Below are 25338 nucleotides of genomic sequence, written 5' to 3'. Positions count from 1 at the left end.
AAAAATTTAAGGAGGGGGAGGGGAATACTTGAGTCACACTCCAGGCAAGACTTTTTAAGTTGCCAAGAGAGGTCAAAGGGACATCTCTGGTTACAGGGAGCATACACATCTCAGAAAGAAAAAGCAAGTGTTCTCCTCTCTGGGGAGATTTTCTCTTCCTTCCTTTCTTGCCTCCCTTTCCCCTCCAATCCCACTTTTGACTCTATAGTTGACAATGTTTATAGCATATTGCTTTATGATATGCTCAAGCGTACTTCTGACATATATTCATTCATAGAAGACAGCAAAAGTGAAAGTACTTAGAAATGTAGCTTTTTTCCCCCTAAACCTTAAGAGCTATGAATCAGCTCTTTTCAATACACTGAGCTAAAAACGCTTAGCTGCATTGCATTTTATTTACTGATTTAGGGAATAAAAAAAGTTCTGGTGATTTATATGTTGATATTGAAAGTATAGAGTCTCAGGGCCTTTGAGTTATTCACTCAGATTTCCTTAGAAATCAGCATGGTTAGTTATCTCTTAGTTCAGGTCTAGGGTCATCTCAGCAATCCTTTTCCTGGCCACTCAATTTCTCACACTTCATATCCCATTTTCTTCCTTCACATTTTTTTCCTCTTAGCTTTTATCAATATATTTTCTTTATTTCTTATTTGTTGCCTGCCCTTCCCATGGGAACATCAGGGCCCTGAAGGCAGGAATTTTTGGCTGTTTTATTCACTGTTTTATCCCTGGCATCGAGAACAGTACGTGGCACGGAGTAGAAAGTCTATATTTGCTGGATGAGTGCATGAAAAGACAACACAACTGCAAATAAGCCTCCAAACCATCTTTATTAAAGACTATCAATATAAAAATAGCTTCAGTTATATAGAATATAGAAATACAACTCTACAAAATTAAATTATATTCACACAGTTTAGGTAATAGATAAAAGTTTTAGTAACATTTAATAATAGATTTTAAAATAAAGTATACATCCTTGTTCTCAAAAGTGTTTAGTGCTGAATAACTTTTCTCTGCTTTTTTTCCAACATTTTGTACAGTAGCAGGTATGATTTAGCTGACTCCTTGGTTTTTAACCAATGGATATCATCTAATAATAATAAGTGGTGGTGGTGGTAGTAGCTAGCACTTTTATAGCACGTGACATGTGCCAGGCACTATTTAGAAGGAACTTACAAAGACAACAAATAATAATTCACAATATTATTTTTAAGAATGTTCAAAGCAGACAAATCTAGTAAATTGGTTTCATAACTTTTACCATTTGTATCAGAAATATAAAAAAGTAGGCACCACAAATTTACTATCTTGTGATGTGCATCATCATTAACAGTTCCTTGGCACAAATAAGAAACTATCCCTTACTAAATAAAGTTCTCTAATCTAACAAAGAAACAAAAGAATGCTAAAGAAAGGGGAAGGAGGGAGAAGGAAGGAAGGTGTAGAATCTAAAATGTAGTTTTGGGGGGCTAAAAGATATATGATGGTGATATTAAACAGTACTTGGTATTTCCAAAAATGATAGTTCTACAATCTTTTGCATTAATAATCTGGTAGAAGGGAACATTTGCAGAATGCTAATAATGTTTCTATATCAGCTAAAGCATACTCTCTGGGGTATCTGCACCATCACTTTGTTCCCTTTTATTTAATAAAGTAGCAGATAGGCACTCTTTGGCCAATAACCAGATTGATCTTTCAGATGTGTATCTGAATATATTTGGAAAAATGGGCAGCTAGGTTTAGTTTAGTTACAGTGCTTACTTTGGTATCCATTTAGAGATGACAACCACGATGTTTGGTTTTATTTATTAAAAAATGCAATGTTTCAAAAAAAATGCAATGTCTCTGCAACAGGGTATATATCTATAATATAGCAAATGATTTTTCTCTTATTAAGTAGTCTATTTTGTCTTTTTATTTTAGTTATTGATCGGTGATCTCAAGATGCTTTGACACCAGGAAAGCAGTTCAAAAGGCCAAAATTTCATTAAACAAAACAGAAAAGCCCTTATAATGAAACCCCAGGTTTTAGTTCAGTCTTTTGAAACTCTGAGATGATTAATAGCTACATTTATTAATAAGTCTTGGTATTGAAAATAGCTCCTGGTGTTTTGGGGGACACATTAAGAAATTTTAGGTATTTAACAAATACTTTTAAACAAACTGCCTTATTACCCACATATGTACACAGAGCTAAGGCAGTGGTTGAGTCTATCTACCATCCTGACCAATACTGTGATTTTAAGGGGAGGATATTTCCAGCCATTTTTTACATTTCAAGAACCCAAGTTTCTTGCCCGGTTAAGGCTCACAAGCCACTAATAGGACAAAAGATCTGGATGAAAATCTCTCAAGCTGATTATACAGAGAGAACAGTGTTTCTTCTAAGCCACCCACTGTGTTTTACACTTGGTTCTAACACTGGAGGCCCATGTTCCAGGCGTTCAAGGAGGGGGCAATAGAGACTGACTTTAGACGTGTTGGCAGAATTTCCCTTACAGAGCTTAAGTCCTGAAGAAGAAAAAAACCCCAATATTGTAGTCTGGGGGCATATGAGACTTCAGGAGGATCCACTGGGTAAAGTGTTAATTAACAATGCAGTATTTGTTAGGTTTTCTCAATCCACCAAATTCCCACTGCCAAAGAAAATTCTTATCTCATTAGTTTTCTTTCTCTACTAAAGGTCAATCAAGTAAACTATTGTTCATTAAGGTACCTCCCTTTGGGAAAACCCAGGATATAACTAACTATATTTATAAGACAGACATTAGTATTTAACAGAAGAAGTCATCATAGGATTTCTTTAATCCAACTTTTTCAGTGTTTTTAACATGATTAGATTTTTTTAAAAGATTACATATAGCTGTCCTGAAATTTATGAACTGTATAAAATGTGTGTGCATACCTGAAAAAAATAAGTTTATGTACAAATAGTTCAAAAACTATATTCTAGTAGAGCTAGAGCTGACTGGAAAGAGTAGAGAAAATCAAATAAATAGAAAAATAAGTTAAATTTTCATTCCTCAGTTCTACCGCATGGTGAGGTATCTATTAAAATGCTTAAACTAAAGAAAAGAATTTGATCTAATAGGGAATCAGTACTTGGACATTACAAATGTAGGTACTGAGCAGTAGGCAAGAAGAAAACTGCTTTGTTACTTAAGAGGGACGTTAGAAGTCTCAATACAATCATCTCATTTGTAATGAAAATTCTGAACTCAGAGAGGTATAAACACTTGCTTATTGTCAGAGCACTAATTAATTCAGGACCTGGTCACACCCTCCAGATTTTGTGATTCTTTTACCAGATATCATTATTAGTCTTGACAACAAATATGTCCTCTATTAATTTTATATAACACACTTCACATTATTTCAAACTAGTCAATAAATTAACATTATATACTAGAATGGAAATAAGTTAACAATCCCTTCTTCATATTTTGATCAAGTATCTTTTCAAAAGCCTCACAATACTATATAAGATTTAGTGCATCAAATCCAAGAGCATATCACCTCAATATTTAACAGCATTATGTTCAAAACTGAACAGGTAAAAGAAGCTACCCTTATCTTCTTGTGTATGGGTTTCAGCAATTCTAACATGGTTCTCTGTTATATGCACAGTTGCTGTGCATCAAGAAAGCACAGCTACAGGGTTAATCCAAAGAACAATTTAAAAGCCATTTCTATGGCAATTTCTGTGACTGAATCATGAAAACAGACATAAAGTTCTTGAAGTTTGGGATGAAGAAAAAGTCTCCTGTAAAGGAAAAGAACACACTCATTTCAGAAATTCAAAAAACAAAAATCAAAGGGAAAAAACTCCAACCTTTCAATTTATTTTATTTTATTTTTCTTTCTGACAGAATTCATAGTGAATTAAAAGCCACTAATCTAAATCTATAGTAGGGGGAAATACAGCTAGATTTATTTTTAAATAAATAAAATATGCCATAAGTCAATTATTTTTATTTTTCCAGAGTGTAAAAAGCCTATTTGATCAATATATATTACCCTTCAGTTTTAAAATATTAAATCTAGTCATTATTGCTATAATAAAGCCAACTGTATTATCATCATTAAGTACAATTATTAAACATTGCCATTTACTTTCTAAATGTTAATTATTATTAAAACATTAAGTATATGATTGCTTTCTTTGTATAGTACTGAATTGGAAATACCACTGAAACTTTGATTTTTTAAAGTTAAAATTTTTATATATTTAGTGAACACTAGTATATATAAATCAAACAATTTAAATAAGATATTTTGCCTGACTTCCTTAAATCTCTCTATTCTATATAATTCTGCATCATCATAATTCAATACCTCTTGATTCTTTCTAGTTCAACTGTTGTGAATGTAGTTAAGGCTTTACCTGCATGTATGCCTAAGTTTATCTCTATTTTTTCTGTGTCCACACCACGGACCCTTTGCTGCTCCTAACTCCATCTCCCAATAGCACAGCTCTGATCACAAACTTGAGCTTATGCTGATGCTCCTCCCACGCTTGGTTGGTGACACATCACATTCACAAGGAGCTTATTAAAAATGAGTCCTACTATCCTAGATTTTGTTAGTAGGCCTGGGGTGGGGCCATAGGCATCTCTGATTTTAACAAGTGACTCAGGCGATTCTAAATCTCATGGACCAACACACAGGATTACTGCTTTGGTAACATTTGTCTTACAGTTTGGTACTGCATGGTAGGTGTCTGCATAACATTGGTCTCACCTAACTCTGTGTCCCTTCCTGCATCAATTCTTTACCCCAACTCAAAGAACTTTCAGTGCCTCAACATTTCACTCAAAATTAAATTCCTTAGTCAGAAATTGAAGGCTCTCTGCAATGGTCCTAACTTAGCTTTCTAGCCTGATCTTTCATTTTATCTTGTATATGTCACTCCCTTATCATGTTGGCAAATCGGGCTACTCAAGTGCTATATGCCTTATGATTCCCCTTATTTCGGTCTTTGTTCATCCCATCCTTTTTCTAGAATGTTTTAACCAAATCTAATTCATTTCAAACTAGATCAAATGAAATTTATAAGCCTTTCTTTGTAATCCCAATGTAGATTTTTGCCCCTTCCTATAGGATTTGGTTGTATCAACTAACTTATTCTATCTAAAAAAAAAAAATCTCTGTATATCTATAAATACATATATATTTGAGCATATTACATATTTCTTCTGGTGGATATAAGACCATTGATGCAATGATTATGACTTTATATTTGTGTTTGCCATACCACACTCTCATCACCACGTTTTCCCAAGCATAACTCCATTTACTAAAGTGTTACATATTTATCAAGTGACTCCGTGCCAGGTGCTGTTGCAGGTACCAGTGGTGGACAAGACATATACAGTTCCTGACCTCAGAAAGCTAATGTTGTAGTGAAGGGGAGAAAGACCATAAACAAGAAAAGAAACAATAACTGAGTAGCCGCTTTAATGCAGGAAAGAGATCATGGATTCTCTTTTTGAGGCTAGTACTGATCTGAATATCAAGAAGCCAGATATATGAAGGTTAAGAGGTAGAACATTTCACACAGAAGGAATTGCAGGAACAAGAATCAATGGATGTCAATGTGGCTTGCACAGTGGATGAAGAAGGAATGATAGAGGGATCCCTGGGTGGCGCAGCGGTTTGGCGCTTGCCTTTGGCCCAGGGCGCGATCCTGGAGACCCGGGATCGAATCCCACGTCAGGCTCCCGGTGCATGGAACCTGCTTCTCCCTCTGCCTATGTCTCTGCCTCTCTCTCTCTCTCACTGTGTGACTATCATAAATAAATAAAAAAAAAAAAAAAAAAAAAAAAAAAAGAAGGAATGATAGAAGGTGAAAGAGGTGGGGCAAGGACTAGGTCAGTCAGGGTCTCATAGTTGGTGGGTAGGGTGGGGGGGAGAAGGAAGAGGTGAAGAAAGGAAACAGGGAGGAAAAGTAAGAAGTAGGGACAGAAGGAAGGCAACAGCAGTAAAACTGTGGAGTCATTATCTTTTAGTGTATTACTACTATAATTTTATAAGGTAACCAAATCAGCTTTTTATTTTAATAGAAAAAGCCTTGGCAGTCAGAGAAAGACAAATACCATATGATTTCACTCATATGTAGACATTAAGAAACAAAGAAAAATAGACAAACCAAAAACCAGACTCTTAAATACAGAGAATAAACTGGTGGTTATCAGAGGGGAGGTAGGTAGGGGGATTGGTGAAAGATAAAATGAGGATTAAGGATTACATTTATCAAGAGGAGCACTGAGTAATACACAGTAATACACAGAACCGTTGAATATTGTATACCTGAGACTAATATAACACTATGTTAATTATACTCAAGTTTAAAAACAAAAGAAGAAAAAGTGAGAAGACTTTAAGAGGAATTTAAAGGAGGTACTTAGTAAATAAAACAAAATTCTAAAATGTATTAAAATATTATAGTAGTTAGAGGGACACCTGGCTGGCTCAGTTAGAAGAGCATGCAACTCTTGATCTCAATTCTCAATGTCATGAGTTGAAGCGCCACACTGGGTGTAGAGATTACTTAAATAAATAAAAACCTTAAAAACATATACTATAGTTAAATTAGCAATTCTATGCCTGTATCTTAAAATGTTTATCTCTTTTACAACCTTTCTTTCACTTTTCTAACATTTTACTTCACTTTCAAATACTTTTTTCCAGACTTACCCTACTACCCAGTAAGCCATAACTGGTGGTGCTTTTCTCTGATCTGTCCACTTTTCAGGTGAGCATTCAAACAACACACCATGTTCTCTCACAGGGTTAAGAGAAGATATGGAATTTGTAGAACCTGAATGATCTCCACCATGTAGTGCTTTCTTTTTCTGTAAATTAATATGTATTATTAGTATTAGCTGGTATTAATAATGTTATTTTAAAAATATAATAATGTTACTTTAAAATGTTTTCACATACAGATATGAATTGGCTGATCCTAATACTTAAGTGCCTAGAAGGACACCCTTCTTATCTGTGGGAAATTTTCTGGTTTATTTTTTTATTTTATTTTATTATTATTTTTTTAAGATTTTATTGTATTATTTTTTAAGATTTTATTTATTTATTTATGAGAGAGAGAGAGAGAGGCAGAGACACAGGCAGAGGAAGAAGCAGGCTCCATGCAGGAAGCCTGTCGTGGGACTCCAGGATCACGACCTGGGCTGAAGGCGGCGCTAAACCGCTAAGCCACGGGGGCTGCCCAAAATGTCTGGTTTAACCATCTCCTAAAAGAGACTTATTGGAGTATCCTTGAAATCTCCCAGAAAACATTTTGTCGACAGCTCCATATTATTAGTATTTACATTAATTATATTAGCAGTTTATAGGTCTATATTCCCCAGTAGATTATATGCTTTTTTCCAAAGCAGAGACAATATGATTTTCATCTTTGTATGTTTGAAGCAGCAGGGCCTAGTACATGGTAGGCCCTTAATAAGTAGATTACTAGGGGGGATCCTTGGGTGGCTCAGCAGTTTGGCGCCTGCCCAGGGGGTGATCCTGGAGTCCTGGGGATCCCACATCGGGCTCCCTGCATGGAACCTGCTTCTTTCTCTGCCTGTATCTCTGCCTCTCTCTTTGTGTTTCTCATGAATAAATAAATAAAATCTTAAAAATAAACAAACAAATAGGCTACTAAATTAATAGATGATTTTTTAATAAAACTAAAACACATATACTTAAAATAGTATTGTCTCCCCCTTTCATGCATACCCTCTAAATTTCCCATTGATTAAATTATTAGCAAAACAATGACTCATTTGGAATAAAAAGACTTTTTGTAAGGATCAGGCTAAAACAGTGGAGTGATCCTTGATTCTTCTCTTTGTCTCAAAATCCTTATCTAACCCATCAACAAATCCTTTTGACTCACCCTCCAAAATATATCCAGAAACCAGAAGCCACTAATCCTTTCTTGCTTTGAGAATTTCCATAGCCTCCTAATTGGCCCCTCCTCCACTCTCGCTACACTACAGAGCTTGTTCTTCACACACTAGTAGCCTGAATGATCCTTTAAAAAATGTAGGATCATGACCTTCCTCTGCTCAGAATTGTCCAAGATCTTCCCATCTCCTTCAGAACAAACCCCAAAGTCCTTAAATTTATCAGGCCATGTGCAACCTGGCTCTGCTAACCTTTGCCATCTCGACTCCTAGCACTCTCTTTCTTGCCGGCTCCAGCATTCTCAGTCACTCCTACTTCGGTGGCTTTGCACTTGCATTTGCTTTCCTATCTGGAAGCCCTACCTGCAGATTGCCACTTCACTTGCTTCCTCACCTCATTTAGGTCTCTGTTCAAATATTATCCTTACTTGAAACTTTTCCTACCTAACATATTATACTACTTGCCAATTAATTAGTCCTCTCCATTAGAATATAATAGGCAGTTAGTTAGACAAGATCTGGAGGCAAAGGTGGTGATAAATAGGTGACATGATAGAAGCCTGAGGGCACAACATCCTGACTGTGGCTTTTAACATCCAGGCCTAAATTAAGGCTTCCAACAACCCTGGGCTGACTGACCAACAGCCAGTGGAGAAGTGTGCTGTCTTCTTAGACCACTGCCCCATGGTAACCGATAACTTCATTATAATATATTTACATTGTGATTTCAACCCCTTCCTCTCCATGGAGAAAGATGGCCACGACAGTTCTGGCCAAAACCCTGTAGGGTCAGTAGTTGGGAGTAGTCTACTCCCAACTAGTAGGAGTCCCTTAGATGATTGGAAAACACGTTGGTAGGAGACCGTCCTAGCTATGACCTGTAACCTATGCAAACATAAAAAGGAAAGATCTCCCTAACCCTGATGTGACTGCCATCTCTGGGCCTGCCTGCTCTTTCACCTTGAAGGTGTACTGTCTGCTTTCTGGGACGCCTGAGTGGCTCAGTGATTGAGCGTCTGCCTTCGACTCAGGGAATGATCTCGGAGTCCCGGGATCAAGTCCTGCATCGGGCTCCCAGCAAGGAGCCTGCTTCTCCCTCTGCCTACCGGTCTCTGCCCCCTCTCTGTGTCTCTCATGAATTAATAAATAAAAATCTTAAAAAAAAAAAAAACACCCCTGCTTTATGCTTGCTACTTCTGGCTTTCTTTAGTTAAGCATGGATCCTCACAGAAGTCCTTTCAGGGAACTCAAGAACTCAGACCTCCATTCACGCAATGCAGACTCTCCCATTGGTAATAGCTTCGTGAAGAAAGGGACTTTGTTCACTGTTATATCCCCACCACCAGAGTAGTAGAGTAGTGTCTGGTGCATAGTGGATACCTAAATAGTTCAACAACATGAGAAAGGCTAATTTATATTACTATTACTGAATAAGTTAATGAAAGATTCCCTTATAGAATCTATTAGTTATCTTGAAAGGAAAGGAGAAGCATAAGACCACAAAGTACATAGAGATATATATATGGTTAAACATAACATAACATAACATAACATAACATAACATAACATAACATTTTGCTGGATATCGATTTCTGAGAGCTCAAAGAAGAAATCTTATAAGGGGCGCCTGGGTGGCTCAGTCGGTTAAGCATTGGACTTTTTTTTTTTTTTTAAGATTTTATTCATTTATTCATGAGACACACAGAGAGGCAGAGACAGAGGCAGAAGGAGAAGCAGGCTCCATGCAGGGAGCCCGAAGCGGGGCTCCATCCCGGGACTCCAGGATCATACCCTGGGCTGAAGGCAGGCGCCACACTGCTGGGCCACCCAGGGATCCCTGCGTCTGACTCTTGATTTCAGCTCAGGTCAGAATCTCAAGGTGGTGAGACTGAGCACTGTGTTGGCCCCATGCTGAGCATGGAGGCTGCTTGGGATTCTCACTCTCCCTCCCCCTCTGCCCTTACCCTAGCTTGTACGTGGCTGTGCTTGCACAAACAGGCTCCCTCTCTCTCATTCAAAAAAAAAAAAAAAAAAAAAGGAAAGAAAGAAAAAATTCAAAAAAATCCTACAAGAGTCAGAATTTTATTTTTTTATTTTTATTTTTTTTAAAGAGACCTAAGAAATCTATTTTTATTTTATTTATTTATTTATTTATTTTTATGGTAGTCACACACACACACACACACACACACACACACACACACAGAGAGAGAGAGAGAGAGGCAGAGGGAGAAGCAGGCTCCATGCACCGGGAGCCCGACGTGGGATTCGATCCCGGGTCTCCAGGATCGCGCCCTGGGCCAAAGGCAGGCGCTAAACCGCTGCGCCACCCAGGGATCCCGAGTCAGAATTTTATTGTGAATGAGTTCTAAGACATACTTCAGCCCACTTACTTTATAGCTGAGCAAATGGGAAGAGTCGAGGCTCAGTCCAGGATACCTTATTCCCCGCCCAATGTTCTTCTACCTTTAAACCCAAGTTCTTAACAATTTTAGCATTCTTTTTTTTTTTCAATTTTAGCATTCTTAACACACATATGGCTGTATACATTACAATCATTTTCAGAAGGGTGCTTTGTTTTTTGTTTCTGGCTATGTGATGTTTGACCACTGACAAGTAAACTTCTGTTTGTTTATCCTTTTCAAAAAATCAACACATACTTTTCCCTACCATTAAGATAATCTAATTGATTTTTAAAGTATATACAATATTACTACTTATCCAGAGGTACAATATTAAATGAAACTTCATCCTGGATTAAATAGCAAGCAAACAAGAACTGAACCCAGAGGCTAAAATATTTGCAACAGTATTGTGTCTATTGCTGCACCTTACCCTATTATGTTACAAAATACCTTATACTACTTATCTAATAATTTAAAGAATTATCAGACTTAACAACTAGTAGGTACTACTGTCTAAGTAATGGCTGACTCACAGATATAAAAAATGGAGGCTAATTTACATTATCAACTACCATATTCTATTCTGCTATAGAAAAACACAGGCCCACCATTTTCTGGAAAAGCAATCCAGGACATCAAACTCAGTATTATGAAACAAAGCTTTTAAGTTAAATATTGTTAGTATAATCCTTTTGGCAGTCATTATGTACTCTAGTTAGACTGAGTGACTGCTAAAAAAAAAAGTAAATAAAAGTTGTTAGTGTTGGACATATTGATTAAAGAGCTTTTAGAGTATTTAGGGATCTGAAACAAAATTGACAGAACTATATTTATACCTCTTCTACCAATGTCTGTTGGAAAATTGCACGAATGGAGAGACAACACTGATGGAAATTCTTTATTAGTTGAGGGTGGATAGAGCCACTTAGCTGTGCCACCTCTTCGTGGGTTGGAGTAATAAAGATCCCTTGCACAGTTTCTAAGGCAACATAGTGGAAAAGTGTGTTCTCAGGACCAGATGTTAATCTTGAAAAGAACAAAAAAGAAAAAAGATATTTAAGTAAACTTAAAAATATTGCTTCATTTTGAATGTTGTATGCTCCAAGCTTTTTATCTTCAATGTAATGTTAGAAGTGTAATTGGGGCAGGGCAATTGGGACAAATATTTAAGTCCCATTTTTTTCTTAACTAAAGTACAGGCTAGGGTTATTATCAATTCCTTAATGGAGACAGATATTACATGGTGTGTGAGGATAGATACACACCAATTGCAAACAACTTAATCGTTCTTTTGCTAAACATAAACAGCCCAAACTGGCTAAAGCCCTCTTTTTCCATGGTTGGTAATAAATAACTCAGCCTCTGTCTGGCCCAGATACCCACAAGTCATAAATAAGGAATCAGCCTAGAGTTGACCATATATAAGAACACCTTCCAACAAAATAAACACATTTAAATTGGTAGCATAAAAGTCAAACTGATGATCCTGAAGAAAAACAAAATTACCACCAACTGCAAAGCTGGGTTAATATTCTGGAATACTATGGCAATTACTTGTAGTATTCTACTATTCATCATTACAGTCTTCCTTCCTTTCCGTGTTCTCTTCCTGTTTTCATTTCTCCATTCTTTTTCTCCATCCTTTCTTCCCCTATTTAGATCTCAGATAGGCCAGGAGAATCTATAAATACTGCTTATTTCTACTAGTGGTAAGAAGAGCTAAAGAACAACAACAACAACAAAATAATAATAATAGTTATATACTATGTGCCAGGATAGGTGCTGTAAAATACATTAGTCTTAATTCTCATAATGATCCTGTGAGATGTTAAATAGGTAGTAACCCTCATTTTAACCATGAGGATATCAATCTTCAGAGATTTCAGATTAACTTGCTTGATTGAGGTCACTTAGCTAAACAGCTGAGTTTAGCTGTCTTTGAAGCATACTCCACTAAATCTTGCTTTTTTACTTTCTGTTGATGTCTTCTGATTGGCAATTCAAGAAAATGTACATTTCAAAGAAATGAACAGAAATGATTATTTAAAAAGAGCTATTAATAAGATTCCTTTTTTAAGGGAGGTTTAGAATTAACATTTTTGTTGTCTTTCTTAACTTTCTCTCAAAAAAGCAAACAAAAACCAAAAACCAAAATCTCCCACAACACAGTGAACAAATTTAGCTCTTGCAAATCACAAAGTCACTCAGAGTATATCTCAGTGATATCTCAGTGTATACACCAAAAGTTTAAAAATCATCAAACAAGCAATTCCCCCATGGGAATACAATATTTGTAAAAGCACATGTTAAGTCAGATTTATTCCTTGGAAAGGTCGTTCTGGCAGCAGAAAATAGATTCAGGGTAGGCTGGGAGTTGGGAGACTATTGTAGTAAAACCAGGTTTAGAGAATGGAAGCCTGATCCACAGTAGAAACAGTAAGGGCTAAATGGATTAAATAATTAGGAAAATGCAAAATAGATAGGACTTGGTTACTAAATGAACTGTTTTGTGGGTATTATTATTTTTAATATGTTATACATTCTTATTTTACAAAAATATATACATACATATTAGGATAGTATATTATATACTGGTTTATGTCATACTTTTAAAATTAACTATATAGTATCAACATCTTTCCATGCCAATAAAGAGAATAAACATTCATCTGTAGATTGTCTTAAATAGCTATGATTTACATCACATAGGAATCTATATTTAAGCTAATGAACTTGGAAAACATTTCCTTTTACTAAAGATAAGGCCAAAATAACACATACACTAAAAAAGTAAGATGTGGGCTTAATAAAATTTCAAAGCAGTACTTTTCGCTAAATGGAAGACTAGGGTTTTGGAAGGGTGCTTCAAAGCTCCACAAAAGGTTTGATTTAGATTTGTTTAAAAATGTTTTTAACTATTAAAAAAATTAATCATGATATTTGAGGCATTAAATACCAAATTTAACACATGAGATACAGATAAGTTACCTTGTTTTTGCCCTAACTTCAGAAAAAAAGCTGTTTCTGACAACTCTGTGACATGTATATTTGAACTTACTACAAAATGTTTCAATGATTAAGATGGTAACAGTAGCGAATATTTTTTGTGTGAGTTCTACTCACATGTCTGCTTATTCAAATTAAAGTGTGCAATTGAGTTTGTTACATACTAATTGATCCCACACATGATATAATTCAACATTAGTAGGCAAAGGTCAGACAAATCTAAGTTGCTGAACATGCTCCTCTCACTCAGTAACTTTTGCTTCAGAATTCCCCACTTTCCCTAAGTTTAAGGTTTTATTTCTTTTCTAAAATGAGAGACTCTGAGAGATATGCACTGAGGAAGTTTATTAGGGAGACCTTTGGGGAACAACACAGAAAGTGGGGGGAAGTGTAAAGGAAGCAGGATGGAGCAAAGGAGAAGCTGAACCACAATGCAGTCAAAACAAAGGTCTCAGCAGACAACACTTGGAACTCATAAGCTTGGATGGCCTTTTAGAGTTGTCTTGAATTTAGGGAAGGGGTCAAGTCTTTGTATTCACTTACCTATTAGTCACTAGATGTGGGCTATTCCCAGGGAGATACAGTAATCTTGGCCGAGTCAATAAACTTCCAAACAGAGCAAAGCCAGAGAGGGACTTGGCTGTGAGTAGTTAACAGCCATTACCCCCAAATACTGGGAAGGAGTACCCTGGGCTATGGAATATCTAGGCAGCAGACCACAGAATCCACCAAAGTCTAAAAATAGTAAATACTATAATTTAAAAATTAGACATACAAAAGGGAGGTTACCTGTGGAAAAGAGATAAAGGGGGACTTTCACATTTTGAAACATTACTCTGTTTTTTAAGCTCTTGTAATAGGACATGTTCCCTATATGGTACTGAGAAACATTAGTAAATTAGCATAGACACTACCTTTAATTATGTACGATGTACCATAATTACATTTTTGAATGAAATAAAAAATATATTGGATTTTACTTTCTTTAAAATTTCCTCAAAGGCATGAAGTTTAAGTGAAAAAAAGGATATTTTATAAGGAAGTTTCTTACTTCATTGTGTTATATATTTCCAGGTCTTTTTCTGAAAGGTCCTTTTTCAAGTTCCCTAAATGAAATGGATTTGGAAGAGTAGCTTTCTTTTTAGTGACCTGAAAAAATACAGTTAAGTATATTAGGTTGTATCTAAGAATGGAATCAAACGATAAATAGTGTAAAAACTGAAAATCTAAGAGAACTACTTAATATTTTTCAATGTTTCCTTTAAATATTTTTGATGTTAACTTGTACCTCTTGGCTTATCCTTTGCTAACAGTGATCTCAGGCTATGTATTAGGACATGATAGTTCTTCCTGAAAACCTACCAGAGCGATTATCAAGTTTTGTTACATTTTATTTGTACATGTACTTGTCTCCCTCTCTAGACTTTGCACTTCTCAAAGGCATGGGCTGTGTCTAATCTATCTTTGTATCTCCTCATGGCCCTTGGCATATAGTAGGTGTTTAATCAAATTTGCTGAATGGTTCAATTGTAATTCAATTTTTCTTAGGAGCTATTCATGGCTCTTTAAATCTCTTACTTCCTAAATTATGTTTCCTACTAATTTCACTGACAATGAATACAGTAAGAATGTATTTCCTCAATACATCCACTTAGGGCTCTAAGAATGCTGTATTGTTCGGAATTAGAAGATGGAATCTATGGCTATTTATGCCACGACACTCAGAATCTCATATTTTATTTGTGCCCTTTCTCAGATTCCTCTTTTTTCATGCCTTGTCTGGCATCGCCTCCATCAACCCAACTGACAGTTTCAAAAATGTTTTGAAAGAGAAGCATCATTAGAATGGGTATAAGATCCCTCACAGTGATTACTTTGGTCATCATTTGGATACATTATGATATTTTCATGGAGAAAAAACATGGAAAAAATGATAAAAACAATAAACCTGAAAACTGAACATTCTCTTTGCTTTATAATCACATATTAAATTCTTGACTATGGAGACCAGACCTTCACAGATGCAGATAAAAATAAACAAACAAAAAAAAAACCTATAAAAAACCGATAGAGTAACACATACATACACAAATATTTACATATATATTCTTATATATACATATATATATATGTTTCTGATTTTCTTTTTGTTTCTGCTGAATACTTTTTTGGTTATTTAGTCAGATCAGCCCTCTAAAATCCCCCACGACCAGGATGTTCTCTATTAACATTGTGAATGCAGAAGAAAGATGAACATAGAAAGCAGGGTAAGGAATTTCCCTACTTGGTAAGTAGTGTCAAACAGCTGTCCTGGATGCTACTATTTTATTACTTGATATAAAACAAGTTATAAATAAACAAGTAATTTTCTTTTTGGTTCTAAATCACTGGTCTGCCAACAGTAACCACAACCACTAGTTCAAATGAAGAATGATTTGCCATTAAAATTTTTCTTGCATTTATAAAATAAGAACTGGGAAGACAGCTTAGCTCCCAGAATTTACACACTTGAATGAACACCAACCTTAAGTAAGGCTCCACTTTCTTCTGAACCGTCAGAACCCTGAGATTCTCTTTGTTTCCATAATGCATCCGGGGTAGTGTGGGAGCTCAGGCCAACACCTTCTCCCCCTTCGCAACCATTGTCAGATCCTCCACTACTACGGGAAGGACTAGGCTTGCGTGTCCTTAAGGAATAGTCACCAAAAAGAATTCTTCTGCATGTTGGAGAGGTTACTACCTTGGAAGTACCTGGTAGTTTACTGAGGATAGGTGAGGTTGTCAAACTATCTAATTTTTCATGTGATCCAGTAAGGAACCAGTCAGCGCAAGACAAACAGGGGCTTGGAGAAGATGTTAGCTGTTCATTTATGCGACAATCTATTCCTTCCAGCTGGTGAAGAGTTGTTTTGACCTGATCCACATATATACAGTCTGGTCCAGGATTCCCAATAGCTTTGGATGCACAGCCTCCAGCTTGTAATAGTACACATAACATATAATGCTTCTATAAGAAAAAAATTAATATAGGTTTAGCTACATGAAAATGTTTATATGTAGCATGCATGTATAAATTTATGAATACTAAAAACATATGGCATAATCATATAATTACCAAAAACTCCTCCCTCCCTTTGTTTCTTAGTTATTCTCAACGTCTCTTGATCATCCTTGAAAACAAATATTCATTTATATTGCCTTCTCCTGGTACACCATCAACTACTACTTTCTGGCACATGACACAAGGTAGCTTTCAAAGAATCACAATTATTGGAAGTCCTTTTATTTACAATTACGTTTAATCTGATTCTATATCCTCTTCAGGTCTCTATTTCCCAAGACAAACTAGAGGGCAAAAATGAGAATAAAAGATCTTAACCTGATAAAATCTTATTCTGGATTTCATTAATATTCTCCATATTCTTCAATACTTCCAGTATTAAATGGATGTCAAAGAAAAGGAATAAGGGACATACAAAATTTTCTTGAATATCGGCATCTGACATGCTCATAATTTTAAATTATTATGGTTGCTTTCATATATATTTATAGTAAGTAGCCCCCAAAAAAAACAAAAACAAAAAACAAAACCAACCCCCCCCCCCACACACAGATACCAAAGTAAACTTACTAAGCCAACAATTAGCAAAAAATATCTGCCTTCAGGTTCCTGAAAGACTTCAGTGTTTGAGTCTGTAGAAGGTTGGAGGTGATGTTGAGGAAACACTTCTCTCCATATAACCAACTGACCAATTCTTTGTTTTGCTGCTAAAGGCAGTAGGCAGTAGTGGCGACAGTATATAGCAATATCAATAAGGTCCTCCTTAGGCAAATGACTGCATATCAAATACCCCTTGAATTTAATCACAAAGAACAAAAATCAACCAGTGATATACAGCAATAATGCCATAATATATCTAAGAGTTTCATAGGTACTTCACTTGGCTTAAAATATTCCAGTTTCAAATGGAATAAAGGTATAGTGAAAATAAAATTATTTTCCCTGAGATCAATTAGAGATCTATGGTTTATGTTAAGTTTACAATAGGTAGACTTTAGCACAAAGGAAGATCACCTGAGTAGTATAAGCCTAAGTGGCCAAATTAGAACTGAATTCTGAGTATGGAAAATGGAAAAGAGAAGCAAAAGGTAAGGTGAAGATAGACTTACTTTTCACTGTGTACCATTCTGTACTGATTCTTTTTTAGATATGTTTTAAATTGTGTTTAAAATTTTTCTGGAAATATGAAAATACTTAAATTTGATGCTTAATTTGCTGTACATGGAAGTCAACCAAGTATTAGATTTAAGAAAAAGATACATGGTTATACCCGAAGATAAGAAAAAAAGTACAATGTTGCAAAAAGAAATCAAGAAAGTATTGCTCTTTTCTTACACACCTGATTTCCTTGAATATTGTATCTCCTTTGCATATCTGCAAATGCTTTAGCATGTAGTAAAATCAGAAATATTTATTTTGTCAATATGTAGGTGCCAGTTTTGTTTCTTTTCTAAGACCTTAATTTTATGGTAATCACGTTCAAGGGAAAAGGGATAAATGTAATTTTCATGTTTGTAGAAGTTTGAGAAAATTCACTTTTGGTCTGTTCATATAGCAGTTGGACATTTATAAAAATTTCAAACTTCAACTTACCTTGTAAAATAGAGAAGATCCTAAAATTGTATACAGCCGTCTCATGTCATAGTAATCCTCAGACTAGGGGAGAAAAACCACAGTGGATTTATATTCTTTGTTTTTTTATTAGTTAAGCTACAATGGTTAAAATGGCAATTATATTGTTTAGTAACTGAACTTCTCATAGTGCCTTTTTTAGAAATGAATATACTAGGGTATTAGGGTGAAAGAAAATGTGCATGTATTTTGGACTGAAAACAATTTCATCTTTTATTCTTCTAAGATACTGTTGGTTAGTGATACCTAAGAACAGAACATAAGATTAGTTACTGTAAGAGGGATTAAAACAAGTCTATCAAGATAAAAAAGGTTCTACGATACATCATCTAAAATATGCCATATTACCAAATAATATTTTTGTTTTTTTGTTTTTTTTTAATTTTTATTTTTTTTAATATTTATTTATTTATTTATGATAGTCACAGAGAGAGAGAGAGAGGCAGAGACACAGGCAGAGGGAGAAGCAGACTCCATGCACCGGGAGCCTGATGTGGGCTTCGATCCCGGGTCTCCAGGATCGCGCCCTGGGCCAAAGGCAGGCGCCAAACCGCTGCGCCACCCAGGGATCCCCCAAATAATATTTTTGAAAGTACAATTTGATACAGCCTATTTGAGAGCAACTGATTACTATATATAAAAAAATTAAATACTCGTACCCTTTGAGTAATTTCAGTTCTAAAAATCTATAGATGTGCTCAAACAGGAGAATCAAGATTTTTGTATAAAAAGTTAGTAGCAGAGCTATTTATAATATGCAAAAGTGGAGATAAAATCAAGTTCAACAATGGAGAATGGTTAATAAAATTAGGTATGTTCATACCATAGACTATCACAGGTCTGCTAAAAAATAAGGTTGATCTATATGAGCATGCACAAAAGGGTTTTTTTTTTTTAAAGATTTATTATTTATTTATTCATTCAGAGAGAGCGAGAGAGAGGCAGAGACACAGGCAGAGGGAGAAGCAGGCTCCATGCAGGGAGCCTGACGTGGGACTCAATCCCGGGTCTCCAGGATCACACCCCGGGCTGCAGGCAGCGCCAAACCGCTGCACCACTGGGGCTGCCCCACAAAAGGTTTTATAGGATAAACTGCTGAGCAAAGAATGCAAGCTACAGAACAAAATATTCACTATGATCTAATTAAAAAAATAACACCCTCAATGATACACGTGTATAGATGTGTGCTTGTCTGTATGTAAACTATGTTCCTGTGGTGTACAGAAAAAAGCCTGGAAGAATAGGTTTCAAACTGTAAGAATAGATACAATTAGGGATAGGACTGGGGGAGAAGGATGAGGAGGGAGGACATTTGTTTTCAATAACCATGCTTGCATTTTATCCAATATGCATGTATTACTTTAATAATCTAAAAAAAAGTCAATGAAACCTAAAGGAAACTAAAAGACTAGAAATAACCTAAGTGTCTTTCAGTTGGGGAATAGATATACAGTGTGACACATTCATACAATGGAATACTACTCAGCAATAAAAGGACTGAACTACAGATGCATAATAGCATGAGTGAATCTCAAATGCATTACGTTAAGCGAACTAAATCAGACCCCCAAAATTACCTATTATCAAATTCAATTTATATGACATTCCAGAAAAGGTAAATGTCCCATGAGGACAAAAAACAAATTAGCAATTGTCAAAGGCTGGAAGTAGGGAGAGGGGTTGACTATAAAGGGGCACAGAAGAATTTACCAAATATAAATTATACCTTAAATCTTTCTTTTTTTATTATTTTTTATTTTTTTTTAAATTTATTTATGATAGTCACACACACAGAGAGAGAAAGAGGCAGAGACACAGGCAGAGGGAGAAGCAGGCTCCATGCACCGGGAGCCCGATGTGGGATTCGATCCCGGGTCTCCAGGATCGCGCCCTGGGCCAAAGGCAGGCGCCAAACCACTGCGCTACCCAGGGATCCCTATACCTTAAATCTTAAATCTAATTTCACAAAAAGTTTAGAATAGATCCTTATTTTCATTTTTTTAAAGGTAGAATTAAAAAAAATAAAGGTAGAATTCACTGTGAATTGTTTTGCCAGCTTAAAAAGAGATTTTATTATTTGAGAGATGGAGGTACAGAAAGCGAGGGAGAGAATCCTCAAGCAGACTCTCCGTTGAGTGTGGAGCCTAAAGCAAGGCTCGATCCTAGGATGTTGGGATCGTGACCTGAGCTGAAACTAGAGTTGGTCACTTAACCAACTGAGCCATCCAGGTGCCCCTGGTCTGCCAGTTTTGACAAATGGATATAGCTGTGTTATGTGTCACCAAAATCAAAATATATGACAATTCCATGAACACATCTGCCAAATTTTTTGCTAGGTATATTCCCTTGCATAAATATATTGTAATTTGTCTATTTACCCACTGATGGATACTTGAGTTACCTGAATTGTTTCATTTTTGGCTATTACAAATGAAGTTGTTATGGACATTCCTGTGCAGGTCTTATATTGATATAGATTTTCATTTCTCTTGGGTAATGAGAACAGAATGGCTGAATCATTTGGTAGGTGTATATATAGGTTATTAAGAAACTGCCAAACTGTTTTCCAAAGTAGATCTATGGGGATTCCTTGGATACAACATCAAAATACAATCTATAAAGAAAGAAAAATTGCCACCAGCCATTTCTCTTTGGAGTCTTGGTTCCTTTTAATGAGAAGTATTATTTATACACCATAGCCTGGGTGCTAAGGGCAGTCATCACTCCTGGGATGATCACTATTTCTAGATATTTTACTGGACAGAGTTAGGAAATGTATATATATTTTTAAAGATAAACTTGATTGATATTTCCAATTTCAATACATATCTATAGGGTTTTTACTTCAATATTACAATTCAATTCTTTACTTTCATATTACATGTGTGTACTTTTCTCAAAGCCCAGTTTATAAGGAATCTAAATGCAATTAATCATTATGTGTACATTAAGTAACAAATATTTTTAACTGAGTAAAACATTTTAAGGCAAGCAAAATAGATTTTGTTCATGTGAAAATACAGACGCAAAGCTATGTATCTCAAAATCATTACATGCCCACTTGAAAAATATTTAGAATAATGGCTGATTTACAAAGTATGAAATCACCATTGAGCCTTTCCTAAAATCCACTGTTTCTCTTACCAGTTCTGCAAAATCTGCAGCCTCCAAGTCACTCAATGCTGTGTCTAGCTCCATCTATGTGAAAATAAAAAAAGTAACACAAAACATTTAACTCATATTATTTAGTGATGGCTTCATAAAAGTGCTTAATAATTAGCTGAAGAATTGAATAAGTATCTTTCTCCTTTGTGATAGTTAAGAAATTTCCCAAAATAGAACATGTTGTTTTTAAGTTTCAGAATTACAGAAAAAAGTTTATGTAACATATAGTTACTTTTCAATTAAATTTCAATTATTGCAAAATAAGCTTCACTCTGTATTCAATGCAAAATAAGTACGAGGTTAAAAATTGCTTTCTAGTTTTGAGTTAGAGGAAAATAATCAATTTTAATATTCTCAATCTATTTCGAGGATTTTCCCTCCCCTCTATTAACTGTATATTTCTTAACAGATTCTTTGAAAATATCAACATTCTTTCTTGTATCCTTCCTACATTCTATATAAAAGGACTCTTAATCTTTATTTATGGATTAAAACATGAAGGCAAGAGTTCCCCTGGAATCTGGCACAGTTTAGCTTCCCTACAGAGTTATTAGAAAAATCTTACTTAGGATTTAGCTTTCGTTTCTATGGAAATTGCCTGAACTCTTTCATGTATTTGTTCCTCCACGAAGCATTCACAATTTAAAAACAGAATAAATTTAATCTGTAGTTTAATCCGTAATGCATATACGTAAATTGAAAACTACTGGCAATTAAAGCTGTCGTATATATGCGATCTGTAGAAAAGAATCCTTTTTTTTCTTTTCCTTTTTCTTTTAAACGCCAAGGCACTCTCTGCAGGACTATTTCACAAACTGTGTCTTACTAACATGACAAAAGCTTTGGAAACATTAGTCATGCCTTTCAATGCTTTCACACACTATGACTTATTACTCATTTGTGACCTACATTTTTCTGCATCTAGCAAATATTTCATGTACTCCTTTTTGGGGCTATAGTTCTCTCGTGAAAAACTAAAGGACAAAAAGAAAATTACCCACTTGTGGATTTTGATCTCACAAATACTAATGTTTAGTGGGTTGCTATTCTCACTACTGAACTCTATAGGCTAATATACAATGTTACTGTAATTGTTTCTTCACATTCCTTAAAATGACAGGCAAAATATCTTTTCTCTTAATTATTCTGTTATACCTTAGGAAAAATGACATTAAGAAAAAGAATATCTAAAAAAAAAAGAAAAAGAATATCTGACAAAAGCAACACACTATATAATTATGATTTCTTAAAAGTATTATAAGTTTGGAAGCTGCTTAAATTGTAAAGTAAGATGAAAGACCTAATTTTTATTTAGAAAGAAATATTTATCTTTGTCAGTTCACTGTACTGGATCTTCATTACCAATGGCTTCTTTTAACTCTGATCCACTATCCTGAAAATAACAAAAAGTCTAAAAAAGAGAGAAGATAAAAAATTACAAGGCAACTGGTTCTGATTTTTATTTATGACACCCAAGATTACCTTGATTTCCTGAGGAAGTGTGAGCCATCGAACTCCAGGGAGACTGTCTAAAAGCACTGCACTGGAAGCATCATATTGTTGTGCGCTTGGACAGGCACTGGATTGTAGTTTAGCAGGCTGAAGTGCTCTTTGAAAGAACAAGTTGAAAAAATGATCCAAACGAGGAACATTCTCAACCTGGCAAAAGGCACTGAAGAAACAAGAGCTGTAAGTCATAACAACATGTGAAAATGGTAGTTCTCTTGGGCATGTTCCTAAGGAAACTGGATCTTTCCCAACTACATAGGCTCTCTTCCTGACACCTTTTCCTTATGAAGAATTACTGCTCTAATGTTACTGATGGAATGTGTTAAGAAATTCATTCCTGTCAGTATTTTTTACCCAAAAACCTACTTTCAAATGTATTATATAGATGGTATTATGGAAGAATCACAGGGCTAACACAAGTGGTATATCTATGACAGAATGGGCTGAAGTACCTTTTTTGTAAAAAAAAGAAGAAAAAAGAAGGAAGAAGAAGGAGAGAAGAAAGCTGCTTTTACTTTATTTCTTTATTTAAATTCCCAATATCTTTCAGGCAAGATCAAATAATAGATACTGAGCTTTGTAATAGGACATATCTGGCTTTGAATCTTACCACTGCTTTTACCACCGGTAAAATAATCGCAGAAAAATCATCTAACCTTTCTCTGAACTTTTGTTTCCAACTCTAAAAATGGGGATAATACAACCTGACTCACATGTGAAGTACATAATAAGTACTTCTTACTTACTGAATACAGTAAGCACTTAATTAGCCTAAGTTATTTCTCCCTTTTTCACTAATGAAGGCAACACTATTGAAGAAATCAAGGAGAGAGAGAGAGACAGAGGTAAAGAAGAGACAGACTAAACACTTGGTTTTAGCCATGCAAAAATAATATAGCATTGCCTGCAGCCATTCATTGGAATAGCCCACTTCAAAACACAGTAACTAGTATATATACCATTAATACATCAGAATAATAATCATGGATTCATTCAACAAATTGCTTGAATGCCAACTATGTTCTAGGCACTATTCTCACTGTTGGAGGTATAATAGTAAAAATGTCAGGACAAAAGATAAGGTCTCTGCTTCTGTGGAGCTCACATTCTAATGGAGAAAGACAACAAGTGAAAAAAACAGTAAAAACATGAACTCGTACAAAGAGCCATGCAGAAAATAGGATCATGTGAATGGGTGGTGTGACTGGTTGGCTAATTTAGATAAAAAGTTGGGGAAGAGTCTTTGAGAATGGGCATTTAAGCTGAGATCCCAATGTCAAGACCCAGTGAGAGGAAAAAGCACAAAAGCCCTAAGTTGGGAACAAGCTTGGGCAGGGTACCAGCAGAACAGCACAGAGGGGTGGGTGTGGTTTGAGATCCGAAATCAGAAAGGCATGTAGGAGACAGATTATAATGTACAAAGATCACTTTAACTTCATTTGGAAACTAAGGTGGCAAGAAAACCAGTTGGGAGACTGCTGTAGAAGTAAGAGATGGTGGTGGCTGGACAAAGTAACAGTGAAGATGGAGAGAAATGAATGGATTTGAGATGTGTTTTAGAGACAGACTGTTTAGAATTAGCTGAAAGTTTGGCTGGGAATAGTGAAGGAAACATCTTTAATCTGATCATAAACTAAACTTTGTGAATATATATTTTCTGTGCCTCACAGAAACTAACCAGTTTACAACTTAAAAAAATAATTAAGTCTTTGGACTTTTTAGTCATCATAATTTTTCACAGTGTGCCTTTAATATCTTTCATAATTAGAAAAAAACTTATTAGAAATTGCTACAAAATGACAACTAACAACATGTTGGATCCACACTGCTTCTTGGTCTTTTTTTTTTAATTTTTATTTATTTATGATAGTCACAGAGAGAGAGAGAGAGAGAGAGAGAGAGAGAGAGGCAGAGACATAGGCAGAGGGAGAAGCAGGCTCCATGCACTGGGAGCCTGACGTGGGATTCGATCCCGGGTCTCCAGGATCGCGCCCTGGGCCAAAGGCAGGCGCTAAACCGCTGCACCACCCAGGGATCCCTGCTTCTTGGTCTTAAGAACTCAATGGATCTTCACATTTACTATCTTAGTTTGCCTTTCAAATTCTCACTAGACTAAGAAACTAAAATTTGCTGCCAATTTGGTGATACTTCCAGGTATATGGAAACTAAATTTCAAAACGAAATTCACAGAAAGTAAGAGTCCCTCTGCCCCCAACCTAGTTCATTGGAATTTGCAGAACAGCCTGAACTGAGTGTCTTAAAGTATGCAATTCATTGCAGGAATTTAATCTTTAATTATCTCTGATTTTATGAAAACAAAAAGCTTTAATTAAGGCAAAACATAGCAAGGTTTGCTCACCCAGTGTAAATTTAAGGAGATAGTTTACAACTGTACCCTTACTCTTCATTGGTTAAAATTTCCTTATTAATAAAAGGTAAAAGCACTGTTTGTGGTTGCCTGGCCTTTTGTAGTTCACACATTTAGAAAATGCTAATTAGTAACTGGGTTTGAGAGGGACGTGTCTCCTAAGAGGCTCTCAGAGGAGAATTTACAAACTAGACAATCCCAAAGGCACAGCCACAGAAAATTGTTTCAGGCTGCTTTGAGACTAGTGACAACAAAAAAGATCCTCAACAGACAGAG

General features: G+C 35.5%; 1 protein-coding gene across 6 annotated transcripts in view; it reads right to left on the bottom strand.

Moving 5' to 3' along the window:
* Positions 1 to 826: 826 nt before the first annotated feature.
* Positions 827 to 25338, bottom strand: part of INTU (inturned planar cell polarity protein) — an 84308-nt gene continuing 59796 nt past the window's right edge. For 4 of the 6 annotated variants that reach the window (XM_055317056.1, XM_055317057.1, XM_055317059.1 and 1 more), the window contains 9 exons: positions 22668 to 22857; positions 21165 to 21218; positions 17982 to 18044; positions 16959 to 17180; positions 15852 to 16334; positions 14379 to 14476; positions 11158 to 11347; positions 6703 to 6860; positions 827 to 3769 (listed from right to left, as the gene is read on the bottom strand). In XM_055317056.1, the coding sequence (XP_055173031.1) occupies positions 3658 to 3769; positions 6703 to 6860; positions 11158 to 11347; positions 14379 to 14476; positions 15852 to 16334; positions 16959 to 17180; positions 17982 to 18044; positions 21165 to 21218; positions 22668 to 22857 (1570 nt within the window). In that variant the 3' untranslated portion in view covers positions 827 to 3657. Of the gene's footprint in view, positions 3770 to 6702; positions 6861 to 11157; positions 11348 to 11369; positions 12041 to 13325; positions 14063 to 14378; positions 14477 to 15851; positions 16335 to 16958; positions 17181 to 17981; positions 18045 to 21164; positions 21219 to 22667; positions 22858 to 25338 lie in introns of those variants that run through there. The other 2 variants (XM_055317061.1, XM_055317060.1) reach the window with 2 other exon arrangements.

Source organism: Nyctereutes procyonoides, unplaced genomic scaffold (genome assembly GCF_905146905.1).
Source record: "Nyctereutes procyonoides isolate TBG_1078 unplaced genomic scaffold, NYPRO_anot_genome, whole genome shotgun sequence".
Lineage (NCBI taxonomy): Eukaryota > Metazoa > Chordata > Mammalia > Carnivora > Canidae > Nyctereutes > Nyctereutes procyonoides.
The sequence above is the reverse complement of the archived record's forward strand: the minus strand, read 5'-3'. Positions and strand labels throughout refer to the sequence as shown.